Here is a 17,156-nt window from a genome sequence, read left to right as displayed (position 1 = left end):
GCAATGCTGTGCTTAAAATATTATTATTATTATTATTATTATTATTATTATTATTATTATTATTATTATTATTATTATCAGCATGCTACTAGAATCAGTTGGATGTTTTGCTCTAAATAAATTAGCCTTTGCTTCCCACCTTCCTTTTTAGAATTATCTGCTGGCCATTATTGCCTGCCAGTTTTCTCTAATGTACAGCAGAACAAGTGGCTTTAGAGAGTAGGGATAGCGATGTGAATTGCATGTTTCATGCATAGTGGCAGATTTGAGGATACCTGAAAGAAAACTATGGGAAGTGCAAAGCATCACTAGAGGAGTGGAAGGATAAAACTGTAGTGTAACTGGAAATGAACAGGGTATAGAAGTGGACAGTAAATTATTCACTGTTGCCACAGCTGTGTATTTCAACCAAAAATATTTAAATTTTCCTAAAGCCTTGTATTCAGAATAGGTCCTGATGCTGTTTAGCATAATCATTTCTTCTAGTTAAAACTATACCAGATGTCATGTTAATAAGTATTTGGAAACAACAAAAATATTCTAATGGAGTCCTCTGCTTAGCAATTTAGCATCTTCTAAAGATAAAACATTAGAACAACTCCAGAACCGAGGGCTAAATTGAGATGTTTTATAAACCATGTAAAAGTTAATAAGGGGAGAGAAAATGACTGAAGATACTTGTGTTATATAGCAAGCATGTATTTGATCTGATTCAAGGATTTGAACACACCTAGTGAAAGGGTTTCCATTTAAGAAAACATAATGGTAGAAGAATTATAACATAAAAATAGGATCAGAATTATTCAGTACCTAATTTGCACTAGAGTTCAGCATCAGAAGCCATTTAATTTTTCAGTGATTAGGCTGCACCACACAATAGCTATAGCAGGGGAAAATAGGGCATTTATGAACCCACACAGAGTGTGTTTTCACTAAGAAAACCCTTAACAGCTATTCTCTCCACACTTGAGCCTTAGCATAGCTACTTAAAGAAACTGAATACAATCATGATAATCTTATCCAATATTTTGTATACATTTTCTGACATGCAATATTGTGCATTGTTTACAATAAATTCAAAGAGGGGAAATATAGAACAAAGTTCTCTAGGACAGTGCTTAAATAATGTCTGACTCTACCCTAACCACTGTGCTTTTTATGGGTTAGTTTTGCCTAGCCCATTCCCGGGCTCACTTTAGAGTACCGGTTGTAAACCATGAAGACCCAAAGAGCTTAGCACTATGCTGCCTGAAAGGTCACTTACTCCTACAAAATGCCTGCCTGGACATAAAGAGTCTCTTTGGCATCTCTGCTAAGGGTGCCCTCACCAAATGAAATGAGTTGGTGATAAAGGGGATGACCTTTTTGGTAAGGGTGGATCTCTGCTTTGGAACAACCTCGTCGGATAAGATTGCCTACATTGTATTATATCCTAAAACTACATTCTAGCAAGGCCCGTGTTACACTGTGGCTGGATCTAGAAACATCAAAGAAACGTTTCAGTTAAACACGATGCAAACTTTGTATGAGAAATCGGGTTGGCAAAAATGGAACTCCACAGCACCATCTGGTGTCACAGTGTTAGAATGCATACACAACACATATAAAGCACTTTTTCTTTCCTAATATAGCTGAGTCCAGTGTGTCTCATTTCTTGCCCCCCCCATCACATGGGAAGAAATGAGAGCAAAGCATCTCTGCCCTGGGATCAGTCTGTTATTGAATGATGCATATGGTGAAATGCATTAACATATTCCCCAGAGGGGAAAAAAAACAAATAATATTTCAAGGTTCCAGTTACAGGTGGGTAGCCGTGCTGGTCTGCCATAGTCGAAACAAAATAGAAAATTCTTTCCAGTAGCACCTTAGAGACCAACTGAGTTTGTTCTTGGTATGAGCTTTCGTGTGCATGCACACTTCTTCAGATACACTGAAGGGTTGGACTAGATGACCTTTGGGGTCCCTTCCAACTCTACAATTATGTGATTCTATGATTTTAAGTGCCATGTAGCACTATGAAAATGTATGGCGCACTTTCCTTTAGTAAACTGATGACAACATCACACATCCATTTTCCTCTGAATACTGGTATGTAGCAGATATTTCAGCTTAAGCTGTTCCAAACTGCCATATCATCAATCTGATTTTGAAACGGCACCATGGAGAACTATGTATTCATTACACATATACAATTAATAGATTAGACTTCCCTCTTTCTGTCTGTAAGTGTAACTTAATAACAGTTCTCATTTCAATCAACAGTGGGGGGACTAGAGAAACAATCAAGGATGACCTATATATAATAATTATTGCTAACGAAACTAAATTTGATTGTGATCTTATGGCATCTAGAAAGAACCCAAAGGAGCACAGTTGCAGAGCAAATATATCAATAGATCAAGCAGTATGTGCTCTGCTTACCATACTGTTGATTTTTTTTTAATGAATGTAAAAAAATCAATCAATGAGTACAATTAAGCAACTACATTACTGTACTTGCAAATTCAAAGGTGTACTTTCAATTTTAATTTTTATTCCCTATGCAAATAGTGTTACTGTTACCTGTTACCAGCCCCTTTCACACAACAATTTATGTGCAATCAGCACACATGGAGAGGGTTACGAGACCATCTGCTGGATCGACCCCCTGTGTTTCGACTGGGGATATTCTGCGCAAAGCCTGTGGACAAGTGTCTATTCAATTTGTAGCCAACATTTTTTGCAGGGTGGAGCTTGTCGGCACAGCTTCACCATATGCATGTTCTGTGGTTCAAATCAGTTATACATGGGAAGACTGAGGATGGCAGCAACAGACACATTCTCATTCCTCCTTCATAGGTTGTACACTGAATTGCCATGTGAAAAGTGCTGCTGTTGTTCAATTACAGTTTGCATCCAGGCTAAGCTGGTTTAGTTTCAATAGGAAATAAGCTCAATTAATTTAGTGTGAACCTTATATTCTCAACAACAAATGGCTATTTTGCAATCTGATCCTTTGCATGTTTACTAAGAACTAAGTCTCTCTGAGTGGTGGGACTCACGTTTATATCAACATGGAAACTGTAGTCCAATGACACCTGATATAAGGGTACCATATTGGATACTCCTGGTGTCAATTCTATCAGCTGCTTCTGTTTCCTGTTCTGCTCTGGCATCAGTGTTAAAATGTGGTCAGAAATCTAGATGCCACTTTTGCAAAAAGAACTGGTGTGTATAACCAAGAAGCAATAGTTCTGTTTAGTGCCAGTCTCTTGCCAACCCCAAGATCACTGAAAGAGTGGAATATAAGGTCAATGAATCACACACACACACACACACACACACACACACACACACAACTGAGGAAGCTGCAGGTGTCTCTATAATACTTCCCCATAGCAGTCTAATCTGTTCTCTATGAACCAACAGATACTAAGAAACCCAGGGAGTTACTGGCCATAAAATGAATAAATGAATAAAGTTTTTGTTTTGTTTTTTAAATGTTTTATTATATTCTACTCCAGCCAGGCTGATGGGAGTGGTAATCCAAAACTTCTGGAGGGTACCAGGTTGGTGAAGGCTGTTCTACTAGTTATATTCCTCCCTTCACCCCCACCCACCCCACATCTCAGGGCATAATAATCCATTTTCAGGGCATGGAATGCATGGAACTGGATTCTCCAAAACATAAATTCACTTTTCAGTAAGAATTTCCTCAAATGGATGGCAGGAGGGGGGGGAGGAGAAAGAAATCCTTAACATCTGCAGTTAACCTGTTTCGACTTGGCACCGATGTGTGAAACTGTCTGGCATCTTGGTCTCTTATGAAGCCTGTCTAAAATCATGTCATGCTAGGCTGCTAACATTCTGAAACCTGGGTGATGAAATGGCAGTTTCAGACTGCATGCGAGTGGCAGAATCAGAAAGAGACAGATGGCCTGCCCCAAGGCTCCCTACTAGTCACAAAATTGTTTGCCTTGCATGTAAACAATGCGGAAGAAACTAGGTTCCATATAAATGTATGTGGGTGGCATCTTTTTTTTCCATCTCAATACTTGAGCATGGCTGTCATTACCTGTCATAGGCATGGAGGGAAAATATTGTCATAGGCATGGAGGGTTTGACTTGCTTTTAAAATAAACAAACTTCCACTGATTATATATTGAAAATCAACTCTGCCCAAAGTCAGTATAAATATATGAAGGGGTTCAAGAGAACTCATGCTCTACCAAATGGCCCATGTGCCCTATTTGCCTCCATGTGCCGGGAATGAGCACTGACCATTGGCCATATTGGCTGAAGCTGATGGGAGCTCGACCCAACAATGTCTGCAATGCCACATGTTAATTGCCCTATTCTCAGGAGTGAGGCAAAATTGTCCCCTTGCCACCAAAGGAAGAAAGCATAACCAAATTTTTGTGACCCCTTAATGAGTTAGGAGTTATTTTACTATCAGGGTTTTTTAAAAAAAATAATTATCTTTGATCTATTTTGATACTGTTTCTTTTCTGTTCAATACTATTGAGGCTAACCATGTTTTCGTTTTGTTTTTTGAAGCCTGACAGCTCTCCACAATCAATACACAATATTATTATTATTATTATCATCATTACAAATATAATTAATAACTAAATGTACACAATTTTCCCTTGAATGTTGCATTATCATATGACCTAAAATAAACAGTAGGAAAGATTAACATAATCAGAGTGCTGTTTATCAGAATGCAGACAGTATCCTGAAGAAAAACTGAAACCGATTATCCCAACTAATTTAAACTGACTGAAAACAAATCTTTGCCCATAGTCAGAGTTATGCATGAGTTATGGAAATCCTTACATTAATATAGACACAGAGAATATGACTTGGCACACATTTTCCTCTGTTTTTGCTGTGTGCAAGACAAATACCTAGAATAAAATATATCTCCAAGGTACTTCTGATACCAGAGGCGAAAAGCTGCTTCACAGAACGAAACATTTTCAATGCATATGAACATGGAATCATCTGATAGCACAAAATCTTTTTAAAATGTTGGTACTGGTGTAATTCATATTTAATGAGAGGGGGATACTTTTTTTAAAAAAAGTTATACTACTAAGTTCCACTACTAGCTATGCTACAGTGGATGCTGGAATTTGGTGAATTTAGTTAATCCCAAGTGAATTATGTGAATGTCAGAAAATTCAGATATGCTGGCAAAAATTGTCACAGGTATATAAATACGGTTGTCAGTATCCACTTGTTTATGCTATATATAATGTGCATTCTGAGATTGCTGGGATTGTCAGCATTCAGCCCAAGTGGTACCTGCAGTGTGGAGCTTTCCTGTTCAGGTTGCCAGCAAACAACACCTCCTTATTCTCTGCCTCTGCCCACTCCATGTCCCCCCACCCTATTTACTGCCACCCCAGGAACAGTTAGCCAACATTCCACGCCCGCTATGCGCAGTCAGTCCTCATGGGCTGCTTTAGGGTGTATGGAAGAGAGCTCACAGCAGTTGCCTCTAATCGATTTGGGGGCATTCCCCTTCCCTCCCAGTCCTTTGCAGAACAGCTCGCTCCATTCAACAGGGTGCTCAAACCTTAGGCGTTTGGAGGGGCTGAGGTACACTCCTGCTCCCCCCATTTGTTAAAGCAGGCTTCCTCAATCTCGGCCCTCCAGATGTGTTGAGACTACAATTCCCAGCATCCCTGACCAGTGGTCCTGCTAGCTAGGGATCATGGGAGTTGTAGGCGGGAAACATCTGGAGGGCCGAGGTTGAAGAAGCCTGCATTAAAGTATTGGTAGCTAAAAAACAAACAAACAGCTGATTAACAATTCACAGAAATGGGTTAAGCAAGAAATTCATGGTGAGAGGCATCATATCTTTAAATTTCCCATACACATATTTGTGTGTTTGCTGTTTGTGTATCTTTCAGGCCTACTGACAGTATTCCATCCATTACTTCATTGGACTATGTCTGCACGCACACACACACCCCTAAATAGTACTTGTCTATAATACTTGTCTATAATATTACATAATTCAAAAGCATCAATTCAAATTGATGCTTTTGAATTATGGTGCTGGAGGAGACTCTTGAGAGTCCCGTGGGCTGCAAAAAGATCAAACTTATCCATCCTTAAAGAAATCAGCCCTGAGTGCTCACTGGAAGGACAGATCCTGAAGTTGAGGCTCCAGTACTTTGGCCACCTCATGAGAAGAGAAGACTCTCTAGAAAAGACCCTGATGTTGGGAGAACGGGGACGACAGAGGATGAGATGGTTGGACAGTGTTCTCGAAATGACTAGCATGAGTTTGGCCAAACTGCGGGAGGCAGTGAAAGATAGGCGTGCCTGGCGTGCTCTGGTCCATGGGGTCACGAAGAGTCGGACATGATTGAACAACTGAACAACAACAACAACAACATTACATTCTTCTAATGAAGATGCTTAAGTAGTCTTCAAATGTGGCTTTCCAAACGCCAATTCACATGCTACAAAACTATCATAAGCCAGCCATTCCTGACTAGGAACTAGAATGAAACCTGTGAATAAGAAGTCTGCTCATCTGACTAAAGTGTAACTTGTTGCAGATATGTATATGAGGAAGTCATGACAACATGGCTGAGGGGATCTGTACAGAGCTTATGTAAATGTAGTTTGAGTAGATCTGTCCACTGCAGAGAGAGGTAATATGATAGCCTCATCATAGAGCCAGGTCACAGCTCACTCCATATTTACAATGTTATCATATGACTGAGCTTGCAATCCACTATTATTCCCTGTTTTGTTTTTCCACAATAGTCACATGTAAAACTTCATAAATCCATTCAAACAACATTCTTAAACCTCCAGTTTGGTGTGTGAAACAGCACTAACTGTTGCTAAAACAAGGATGGTAAAACAAGCTTCCAATCTCTTCCAGTCAGACCCGCTGTGCAGTGACAAATATGGGTTGTGCTCTAAATACCAGTTTCGGGAACTGAACCAGGGCCCTCAGCCTGAGACTACTTCTTGAGGTGTTGATGTGTGACAGAATGTGGCTTGCAGGCCTTATTTTGCTTTATAGGAACAGCAAGTGAACTGTTTTCTATTTGCAGGAGTAACACATAAACTTTTGTTAGAAGCCCCAGAATTTGCTTGGCATACATGGTTTATGCTACAGCAGGCAAAGATTTCAGGCAAAGCTGCAAATAGGGCACACCTTTATTTAACAGATCATTAAGCCAAGAATCACTGTATCTCACAGCAGCTGCAACAAACCCATAGTCTCTAACCAGTCAGGAGAGTAATGTGCTACACTCAGAATCACTGCCAGAAATGACACCACACCTGGCCCTCCTATGGACTGAAAAGTAGAGTCCCAGTGGTTAATAAAGTTTGCATGGAATAGTGAAAGCAGCAGGACTCCTTCAGTTAAAGTAGGAAGAGGGAACCAAAACAGTAGGGGACAGAAGGATGTGTTTAAAGCAAATTGGAAGTACAGCACAAATACTGAGCAAAAAAACAGAGTAGTGACAAATGAAGTTGGGCTTCTGGAAATTATCCAAAGATGGTAAATATTAAAAAGCGAGAAACAAAACACAAAGGAGTGAAGGCTAAGCTATCTTAGGAATTAGCTACAAATTAAAACACCTGCAGCACGGCCTAGATGAAGCCATCAGGAAATAAACACCACGGCAAAGAAACTATTTGTGAGCAGCAGAACTCTCAAGAAACGGCTCAGTAGGGTTGTGCTCAGCAGATACATTAGCAGACCCCAAGGAAAGGTAGCAAGCCTTCAAAATAAGCAGAGCATTAAAAGGAAATACTTCCAAACAGGTAGAGAACAAACTTGAAAAGCTCATTACTGTTAAACAGAAAAAGATAATGCCTTTGGAAAAGGTAGCAGATGCTTAATGAAGCCTAGAAGAGAAATCCTAGTTGGCTGTGCTGATTTGTATATGAGTAAGAACACAAGATGGCCATTCAGGATAAAGGCCAATTGATGCCAGGTTTCTGAATATTCATTCCTTTCTCCCAATCTCATAATGCAAGGTAATCTTACTAAACGCTTTTTGGAAAATTATGTAAACATAGTTTTCCCCCTAGACCTTTAAGGAATTTATTCTCTCCAAGAGGACGTTATCTTGGGGGCGGGGTCAGATTCCATGTTCCTTCATTTTTACACTTGAACCACATAGTTTTATTGCATTTAAGAAAGAAAGTAGGGTCTCTGCAAAATTATATGAAACATTGAAACAATATCTCTAATACCCCAGAATTAAATGTTGAATACTGCTTTAGATTGAGAAATGGTGGCAGGCAGGACACAGTTTTCTAGCACCCTGAAGGCAAGTGTAGTCTTGGAAATATGCTTTGAAGCCGAGTGTAAGGTATCCACTCACACTCAGCAGTATAGTTAACACATTGGGCATTGGAGTTTTATCTGCAGACAAATCAGGAGGTTTTGCCAACCTCATAGCAATTGTCACAACTTATTGGCAGAAAAGGGCACTGGGTTGGACTCTCAGTCTGAAAAAAGGGGTGGCTTAGAGTAGTACCTCCAGTACGTTGGTCAATTTTTCAGGATCACTTGTTAAAGGGGTCCAGGGGGATATATTCTGTCCAATGCCCAGATGGGCATTTTATGGGAAGTTTTTTTGGGGGGGGGCCATAAAACTTCCCAATATGGTGTCCTGGAAGGATTACCTAGAATTGATTTACACCATAGGGTGAACCTAGGATCAACCCTAAAGGAATAATCACCCAGCAGATAGGTTGTGTGATTCAGGATATACATCCAATGCCTATGCCAAATCCTACTGACATCTGTAATTAATAAAGTTGTGGCCTTTTGATCCCATGCTATTGGTCTTGTCATTCTTTTTCCCTTTGCACACCTGATGGCCCAGGCTCACAGTGCCTGGTCCCGCAAACCTTCTACCGAATATACAGGAATGGTACTTCAAGGACAATGAAAAGATAATAGTCCTATAACCTCATTCAGAAGTGAATCAAGTTGTCTTTCATGTTATGAAACTGCCAATTTTATTAGATTTTTTGTTCCCCTTTTCAACTTGATACACTTGCAGCACACTAGGGACTATTTTTTGAAATAGGTTTCTCATCTCAACAAAGTACAGCAGATTTCCCATTTTACTAAGAAAGTAGAGTGCTGGGAAAGATGAATGACGGAAGCTTGCAAAACAAACCGAGGAATTAACCAGGATATGGGTAAAATTGAGATGGGGAGATGTATTGCAAGAGACCAAGGTAATGCTAAAAGCCATACAATGCAGCGATAAACTGATTGTCCTTTCCCAACTGTAATAAACATGTGTGGTAACCAGAATGGGTTTAAAAGGGTCATAGCTTGATTAATAGCAAATCTGCAAGAGGCAGAGAAAGAGCTACTTAATAGTGTAGGCAGTGCAAATTAAGCCAACTAACAAACTGCCAAATGGCTGTGAAAGGACAAATCTACCTGGCAGCCAGATAACTGAGCTTATTCCTGCATTGCCTGATCCTGAAGAGGAGCCAAGGGGGCAGCCCTACCCCATCAGTTGGCATTCATTGAGGTATGTCCAACAGCCTGAAGGGGCGTCCAAGTTGTAATGCACCTCTAGCCAGTCAGCATTGACATGGGTTGGAACCATCCCTCACCTTACAGGTGCCCCTCAGCACACCTGTGATTTCCTGTACACATGTCTTGCCCGCCACAGCCAAAGTCAATCAGCCAAATTACAGCATAAGATGCACAGCATGGAATAGGTGAAAAAAGAGGGGTCTACTAATCAGGGAACCCCTCAAAAAGAAACACCCTACTCAGTCCTGCAAATGAACAACTAGGCAAAGGCCACACTGACCAGTATGAGGTGACACAGCACCAGAGAAGACTGACTAGGAAACAAGAGGATAATGGTGCCTTACATAGCAGTGCTGACTCTTCCTCCCACCACAGTTTTTCAAACATTGGGACAAGAATGTGCTCCCCGCAAAGTGATCTGCATTTTGGAGTCACATGGAGAGCGGCAAATTCCTTGCCTGCCAAACATGGTAGACTTGCATGCTCCGCAAAAATAAAATAAAATAATACAGATACATCTCCATTGGTTTCAATCCTTTTTTTGCCTAGTAAAAGGTTCTCAAACTGCGATCTGCTGAAACTACTGGTGATTCACAAAGTCCATCTGTCCGGTCTGCGGAAAGGATAACCACCATATATCCAAATACAGAAGGAGGATGAATCCTGAATTTGACCTGAGGCTTCATATGACAATTATACCCAACTTCACAGAACTTTGCTCACAAGAAAAGGAACACCCAAGAAGCATTACTAGTTATTAAAATGTGAGTTATGCAGGGGGGAAAAATTCATTCCACTGAGATTCTCATAATTTGTCAAGTCATACTCTGGCTCCTCTTCAGATTGTATAAATCTCTCACCTTTTACTCAAAATTTGTCAAGTGATCTATAGGGGAAACAAGTTTTGAAACCACCTTACTTCCCATATGTGAGAACTTCTTGAATTGACAGGCATACATTCCAAAACCTATCTCTGTGACACCACAGGAAATTTGAGAAATAAAGCAAAATGAAAAACATTTACTGAGAACAAGTGCTGATATTCTAAATAATTCTACAGAAGCAGCAAACAAATGAGCATGACATTACATTTCTCCCCTTGTCACAACTTAACTACTCCCTTGATTGGCAACACACTTAATGATCCAATTTGAAATGAAAATTATTATTTAAAACACATTTAATTACAGTGGAAACCTTACACTAATTTTATGAATAATTGAAATTTTATCACCTTTGTCTCTTTCGAACTTTGATCTTGCAGAAATTCTTCCCTTATTTTGTATCACACATGAGAGTTTATCACACATATTATTTATTTCAGTTATTTATATTCTGCCCTTATGGATTCAGATCCTTCCATCATATTTATCATAAAACCATGATCTTAAAACAAATCACTTCCGACAGATGGACTCAGTTAAAAAAAATAAATACTGATTATTAAATTGTTTCAGCCATGTTAATGCTGTTTCATGCAAACCAGTTAGACTTTGTGTTGAAACCAATTATTCAAGTTCACTATTGTCAGGGAACTGCCCTCCGCTGCCGGTCAGGGTCCTGGTGGGTACCAGCAGCCCAAGCCCCTTCTCTCCAGTGAGTATTTGCCTAGCGAGTCTTCTAGCAGCTCCTCTGGGGAGGAGGAGTTACGCTCGGGCAGTCAGGTGGAGGGAGGGCTCCAGGAGGCAGCTCAAAGACCCAGCACCACCCAGCAAAGCAGATCTGAGGGGGAGATGCCACTTCCATCGCCTGAGCTGCGCAGAGGGGTGGGAAGACCGGGAATGCGGCATCTCAGGATGCCGCGATTCCTATGTTGGGGTCACAGCCGGAAAAAGGCACTTCCGGATTCTTCAAGCGACTAGGCAGTCATGTTTTTGGATAGCTCCGCTTGTACATAGCTTGGGCACAATAAATTAGTCTGTAGACGAGACAGACTTTGTCTTTACTCATGAGCAACCGCTACACGGATCTGACAATTATACATTTTGATATTAGGACCAAAAAGTTCTGGAATGGAAAAAAAAATACTAACTTTAATTTCCATTATTGCCATGCCTCACAAGAGACAGAAATAATGAACAAAACAATGAATAAAGATATTTTTTCCCCTCTGTATTTTTTATTATATTGGATTTGACTGTAAACCCACACAATCTTCCTGTAATGTTATTTGCAGTCAATATTGTTCAAATGCCACTTACACTGCTGCAGTTTATCAAAGTTAAAACCAGCGGACAATAAATTAGAGCATGCTCTTTTTTTATAAAAAAAAATGTTCTTTTAAAAAAGCAAGCAAGCCTCAGTTAATTCTATGTAATCATTTGAAAGCCTACAAAGTGAGGAAGCATACCTTTCCTGGGTCAAGTGTTGTTATAACCCACACACAATGTGCATTGTCCTCATACTGAACGGGATAATTGGGCGATGTGATGATACCACTTGGTCCACGGAGGTTGGAACCACATGTTCTAGCTAGAAGCATAAAAAAGCATCAAAGTAGTGGGTAAGCTTCAGACATGGAGATTTATTTCAAGGGAAATTGGCAAACAAAATTAAAAGGAGAAAACTGATTGCTACCACCTACCAAGTGCAGGTGTACAACGTACCTCTTAATAACATTGACATCAATGGCAAAATTCATACTGGTTCTAGTGGCACTGAAACAGCGGATAGCAAAATGCATGCATTTCACACAGATTTTTATTTGTTTTCAAAACTATTAAGGGATGGTGATGGTGATGATTTTGTACTATGAATGAGTACTTCAGCTTCCTCCACATAGTGGTTGCCATGTTTTGGGCTACAACTATCATCAGCCCCAGCCAGCATGGCCAAAGGTCAAGGATTATGGGAACTGCAGACCAAGAACATCTGAGAACATTTGGTTGAGTGAGGCTGATGTATTTGTGTGTGTGTGTGTGTTGCTTGTTGCACATACTCCACATCTTCTCCATTCATTGCTATATTTTGGTTGCAATGATGCTTCATTTTCAGAACCGTCTAAAGACAATATGTAACACAGCACAACACAAATGTATTTATATTATCCCTGCTTGGAAACCTATGCCAGGTTATAAATACTAAATAAATATAAATAAGGAAATCACTGTGGCAAAGAATTTACAATTTTACAAAGAGAGATTAGATCTCAATTAAAAATGATGGAACTGGTTACCAGTTCATCATGCCAAACTGCACCTCTGCCCATCACTTTGTGACTGGCTCTGCCCTTGAACCAATATTTTGTGACTGAGTGGGTCTCAGTAATTTTCAGCATTTTCAAATGTGCCCTGGGAATGAAAAATTTGAGAATCCCCCATCTAAGAGATCTTACAGGGAAAGGCCATTTGAAAAAATGAGGTGCATACATCTGTGTATTGAAGACAATGCTTTTACTTATGGCAAATGTTCCACTACAGTGTTTAAATGAACAAGAAAAAGCATTTAACAAAGGCCAGTTTAAGTGTGACTCTTACAGATTTCTCAAAGTGTATCATCATAGCGAATCACATGATACCTGTAAAGGTAAAGGACCCCTGACAGTTAAGTCCAGTTGTGAACGACTCTGGGGTTGTGGCACTCATCTCGCTTTACTGGCCAAGGGAGCAGGTGTTTGTCCGCAGACAATTTTTCCGGGTCATGTGGCCAGCATGACTAAGCTGCTTCTGGCAAACCAAAGCAGCACACGTGTTATGTACTGAGTTGAATAGGATCCAAACTGCAGCAGTCTGATTGGTCCTAGAACAATAGGATTGAGATTGCAGCAGTCTGACTGGTCCCAGAACAATAGGATTGAGATTGCAGCAGTCTGATTGGTCCCAGAACAATAGGATTGAGATTGCAGCAGTCTGATTGGTCTGCAGGAGCCACCCAATCCAGCTCCAGGTGGAAGTGAATCCGCACTCCGATTGGCATACAGGAATATCCCAGAATTAGCCAATCACGTGGGGCCCATTGTGTAAATAGTGTATATAAAGCAAACGTTTTGGGGGGACTGCATTCCTCACTACTATGAGCTGAATAAAGAGCATGAAATTCACACTTGACTCCGAGTATATTTCAACACGGAAACGGAAACCCACCGGAGCAGTACCTATTTATCTACTTGCACTTTGATGTGCTTTTGAACTGCTAGGTTGGCAGGAGCTGGGACCGAACAGCAGGAGCTCACCCTGTCACAGAGATTCGAACGCTGACCTTTTGATCGACAAGTGGTTTAGACCACAGCGCCACCCGCATCCCCATATGATACTTAGCTGGGATCTATTTAAATGTGAATGCATATATTATCATAAACTGAAAATATGAGGTGATAAAAATATGAGGAGTCTCAGTTATGCAAATGAGGCTGCAAGGTTATAATTAATAGCAATCTTACATCCATGTGTTTCCAATTGATAAATATCATTTATTTTGTACAGTCGTTTTGAACAAAGGATACCAGCATCATGTTGCCATACTTAATCCTCATTGATTACAGTCTGAAAGTTAGTACAGAACTACTTGATATGATTGCCATCCATTCTATATCAGTGCTGTACACTGTCAAAGGACTACACCATATGCTTCTTAAAACATCCATGAATTGGACAATTTGAAACAAATGGCGAATTATCCATGGCTTCATTCATTCACATGAGTTTTGTAACTGGCAGCTACACACACTGTGAAGCATTGTAATAGATGTTTTTGTGCCGTTTGTGAAGTATACTCAATTAGAAATAGCATCATGTCTATAATTACACAAAGTCGTGGCACTTGTTCAGGTGACAGCAAGATAGTAATATTGCTTCAATTTCTGTAAGTAATGAGCTGATGAAGCTTTTGGCTAACTTCTCTAGAATGAGATTGGCACAAATGCCAGAATCAAAAGCATAACTCAAGCCAAGAATCAATATTCTCCCTTGCAGTTTGTTTCCTTATAAGACCAAGAGATCAAGTCAGCTAATTACTTAAAGTGTTAGTGATCCTTCAGTGAAGATCAAAGTTGTAAAATAGTACTTATCTATGATTTACATGGTAGAAACATATTTTTCCCCAAGTATAGCCTAAAAGAAAGTCAGAATGGATTAATTTTAAATTTTGACATATAGTAACAGTTGTAATTATGAATATTGTCTTAGAACTGAAAAACAGTAATTACTGACTGATATAAGATAGATCTTCCCTCTGAGGAACTGCATGATGCATCTCACTATATGGATAATATATGGATGCTAGTGTGTTGGTGACCCCACACTAGGAGTAATAGAATGCATTCTATATGGTGTTTTCCTTGAAAGTATTCCAGAAGCTACAGCTGTGCAGAATGCTGTGGTGAAGTTGTTGAGAGCACCTGGGTGTGCATATTTTACACCTATACTAAATGCACCAAGCTGATAGCCAACATTAAAGATATTGTTACTAACGTTCAAATCTGTGAATAGCTTGGATGTAGGTTGTAGGTTGCTCGGTCCCAGCTCCTGCCCACCTAGCAGTTCAAAAGCACGTCAAAGTGTAAGTAGATAAATAGGTACCACTATGGCGGGAAGGTAAACAGTGTTTACGTGCGCTGCTCTGGTTTGCCAGAAGTGGCTTAGTCATGCTGGCCACATGACCCGGAAGCTGCACACCGGCTCCCTTGGCCATTAACGCAAGATGAGCGCCGCAAACCCAGAGTCGGACATGACTGGACCTGAAAGAATGCCTATCCCCATATAGCCCTTCCAGTTCTTTCAGATGTTTTGTAAAGGCAGGTATTTTCCTCACTCTTAAGATTAGACCCTGTTCTTGCTGAATTCCTGTTTTTTAATCTGTTCTTAGAATGCTGTTTTATGGGGGGGGGAGGCTGTTAAACGATACTGTTTAATTGTTTTTATGCTGCATTTTTTTTGTAAAACATTTAAGAGACTTTTAAATATTAAGCAGTTAAGAAATGCTTTAAATAAACAACAAACAAATAAATAAAAGTCAGACTAAACATTGTGCTCAGAATTCTTTTTAAAGTGCTTGAACCCAAAAAGTCTTTGACACTATCTCAGTGTATTATCAGTACATTCTTGAGACTTGAACATGAGAAACTGTTGCAGCTCGAGAAATTTGGGCTTTGTTTATTGTTTCCTTTTTTCTTCTTCTGAAAGATGTTAAGTCATGCTTTGCCACTAAATACAAATAGATGCCTATTGTACACGTATTCCCACCCTACTTCCCAAAATCTAGTCTACACGCCCCAGAATTAGACTGCAATTCCCATTGTCCTTAGCCACAGGCCATGCTCACTAGGGCTGATGGATCTTGCTCCAGCAGTGCAAAAGTATAGCCAAAACAAAGATGGACGGGGGGTGGGGGAGGCAGCAAATGACATACAGAAGGCCTGTGGATCTGCTTATCAAAGTGTATACAGTGGTACCTCGACTTACGAATTTAACCCGTTCCGAATGCACATTCGTAGGTCGAAAAATTCATAAGTCGAAAAAAGCGATTTCCCCATAGGAATGCATTGGAAACGAAAAATTCGGAAAAATTTGTAAGTCGAGTAAACCACATCTAAAATTCGTAAGTCAAGTAAATCCCATCTAAAACCACCAACGGATGTCCTTTGGATGTCGAAAAATTCGTAGGCATGCGGGCACTTTTTCCATTCGTAAGTCAAAAAATTCGTACGCCGAGTAATTCGTAAGTCGAGGTACCACTGTACTGAATATGGAAAGGGGCACTAGAATCACATCCTCTTTGGTTTAACATCTACATGGAGCAGACACGTGCATATGACCCTTGTCGCTCAGAATGTGTGTGTCTGCAAAGATTATGCATAGCACGTTTGTGTCTTTGGCTCATACACAGGACGGTGTGGGCGAACAGTCCTGCAAACCTTCGCTGTTCAAGTTTACATACTTTGCCAAACGTGTCCATAACCTTAAAGGATGTTCAAAATAACAGACAACCCGGATGAAGAGCAAGATTGGATAAGACCGTGCATTCAATTTATAACACTCTTCAACTGGCATGAGTAATTGCAGTGTCCTACCCTGTTCCCTCCAATGAACACTACTCACCACGGCATGTTGGCCTATGGTCACTCCAAGCAGCCAGCGTATCTGTCACCTTTTGACAAGTGATGCTTTTTGTACCTTGGAGCACATAATTGTCTTCACAGCTGAACTGAACACTAGCACCGACCCTGGGGAAAGGATTTAACAATATGGACAAGTTTCAGCTTTAGGTCAGTATACACTTAAGCTTCATTACACAAACTAAACATTATTCTTGAACTCACTGGTAGGCATACAACCAATTTCACTTATGATTAGATATACTTTGTAAGGGAAGTGTCTAGCTTGTTCATAGTGTCAGCTAGGAGGAATATAGGCTGCTTATAAAGAAAGAAGGCAAGAAAACAGCAAGAGACACACACAGAGTAAACATATTGCTATGCTGTAACATACTGATCCAATTAACAGAGATCCTTTTCATGGCAACATTGCCTATGATTCAAGACAGAAGTCTTGAGGAAAAAAACATTGGCACAGTGTTAAATTGGCAGAACAGAATGAACGGAAAGTGAAGTATGATTGTAGGCTGGATTGCCACTGCCTGGCATTAGGAAAGGTGCTTTTGAGCTTGAAATAGCTGCATAGCCAGGAGA

At 40.1% G+C, this 17,156-nt stretch overlaps 1 protein-coding gene across 1 annotated transcript in view; it reads right to left on the bottom strand.

Moving 5' to 3' along the window:
- Positions 1 to 17,156, bottom strand: part of CSMD1 (CUB and Sushi multiple domains 1) — a 930,570-nt gene that overhangs the window by 265,447 nt on the left and 647,967 nt on the right. Inside the window, exons 9-10 of the mRNA XM_033142996.1 lie at positions 16,567 to 16,691; positions 11,883 to 12,004 (exon numbers count right to left, since the gene is read on the bottom strand). Of these exons, the coding sequence (XP_032998887.1) occupies positions 11,883 to 12,004; positions 16,567 to 16,691 (247 nt within the window). The remainder of the gene's footprint in view (positions 1 to 11,882; positions 12,005 to 16,566; positions 16,692 to 17,156) is intronic.

This window comes from Lacerta agilis, chromosome 3 (assembly GCF_009819535.1).
Source record: "Lacerta agilis isolate rLacAgi1 chromosome 3, rLacAgi1.pri, whole genome shotgun sequence".
In the NCBI taxonomy this organism is placed as follows: Eukaryota; Metazoa; Chordata; class Lepidosauria; order Squamata; family Lacertidae; genus Lacerta; species Lacerta agilis.
The sequence above is the reverse complement of the archived record's forward strand: the minus strand, read 5'-3'. Positions and strand labels throughout refer to the sequence as shown.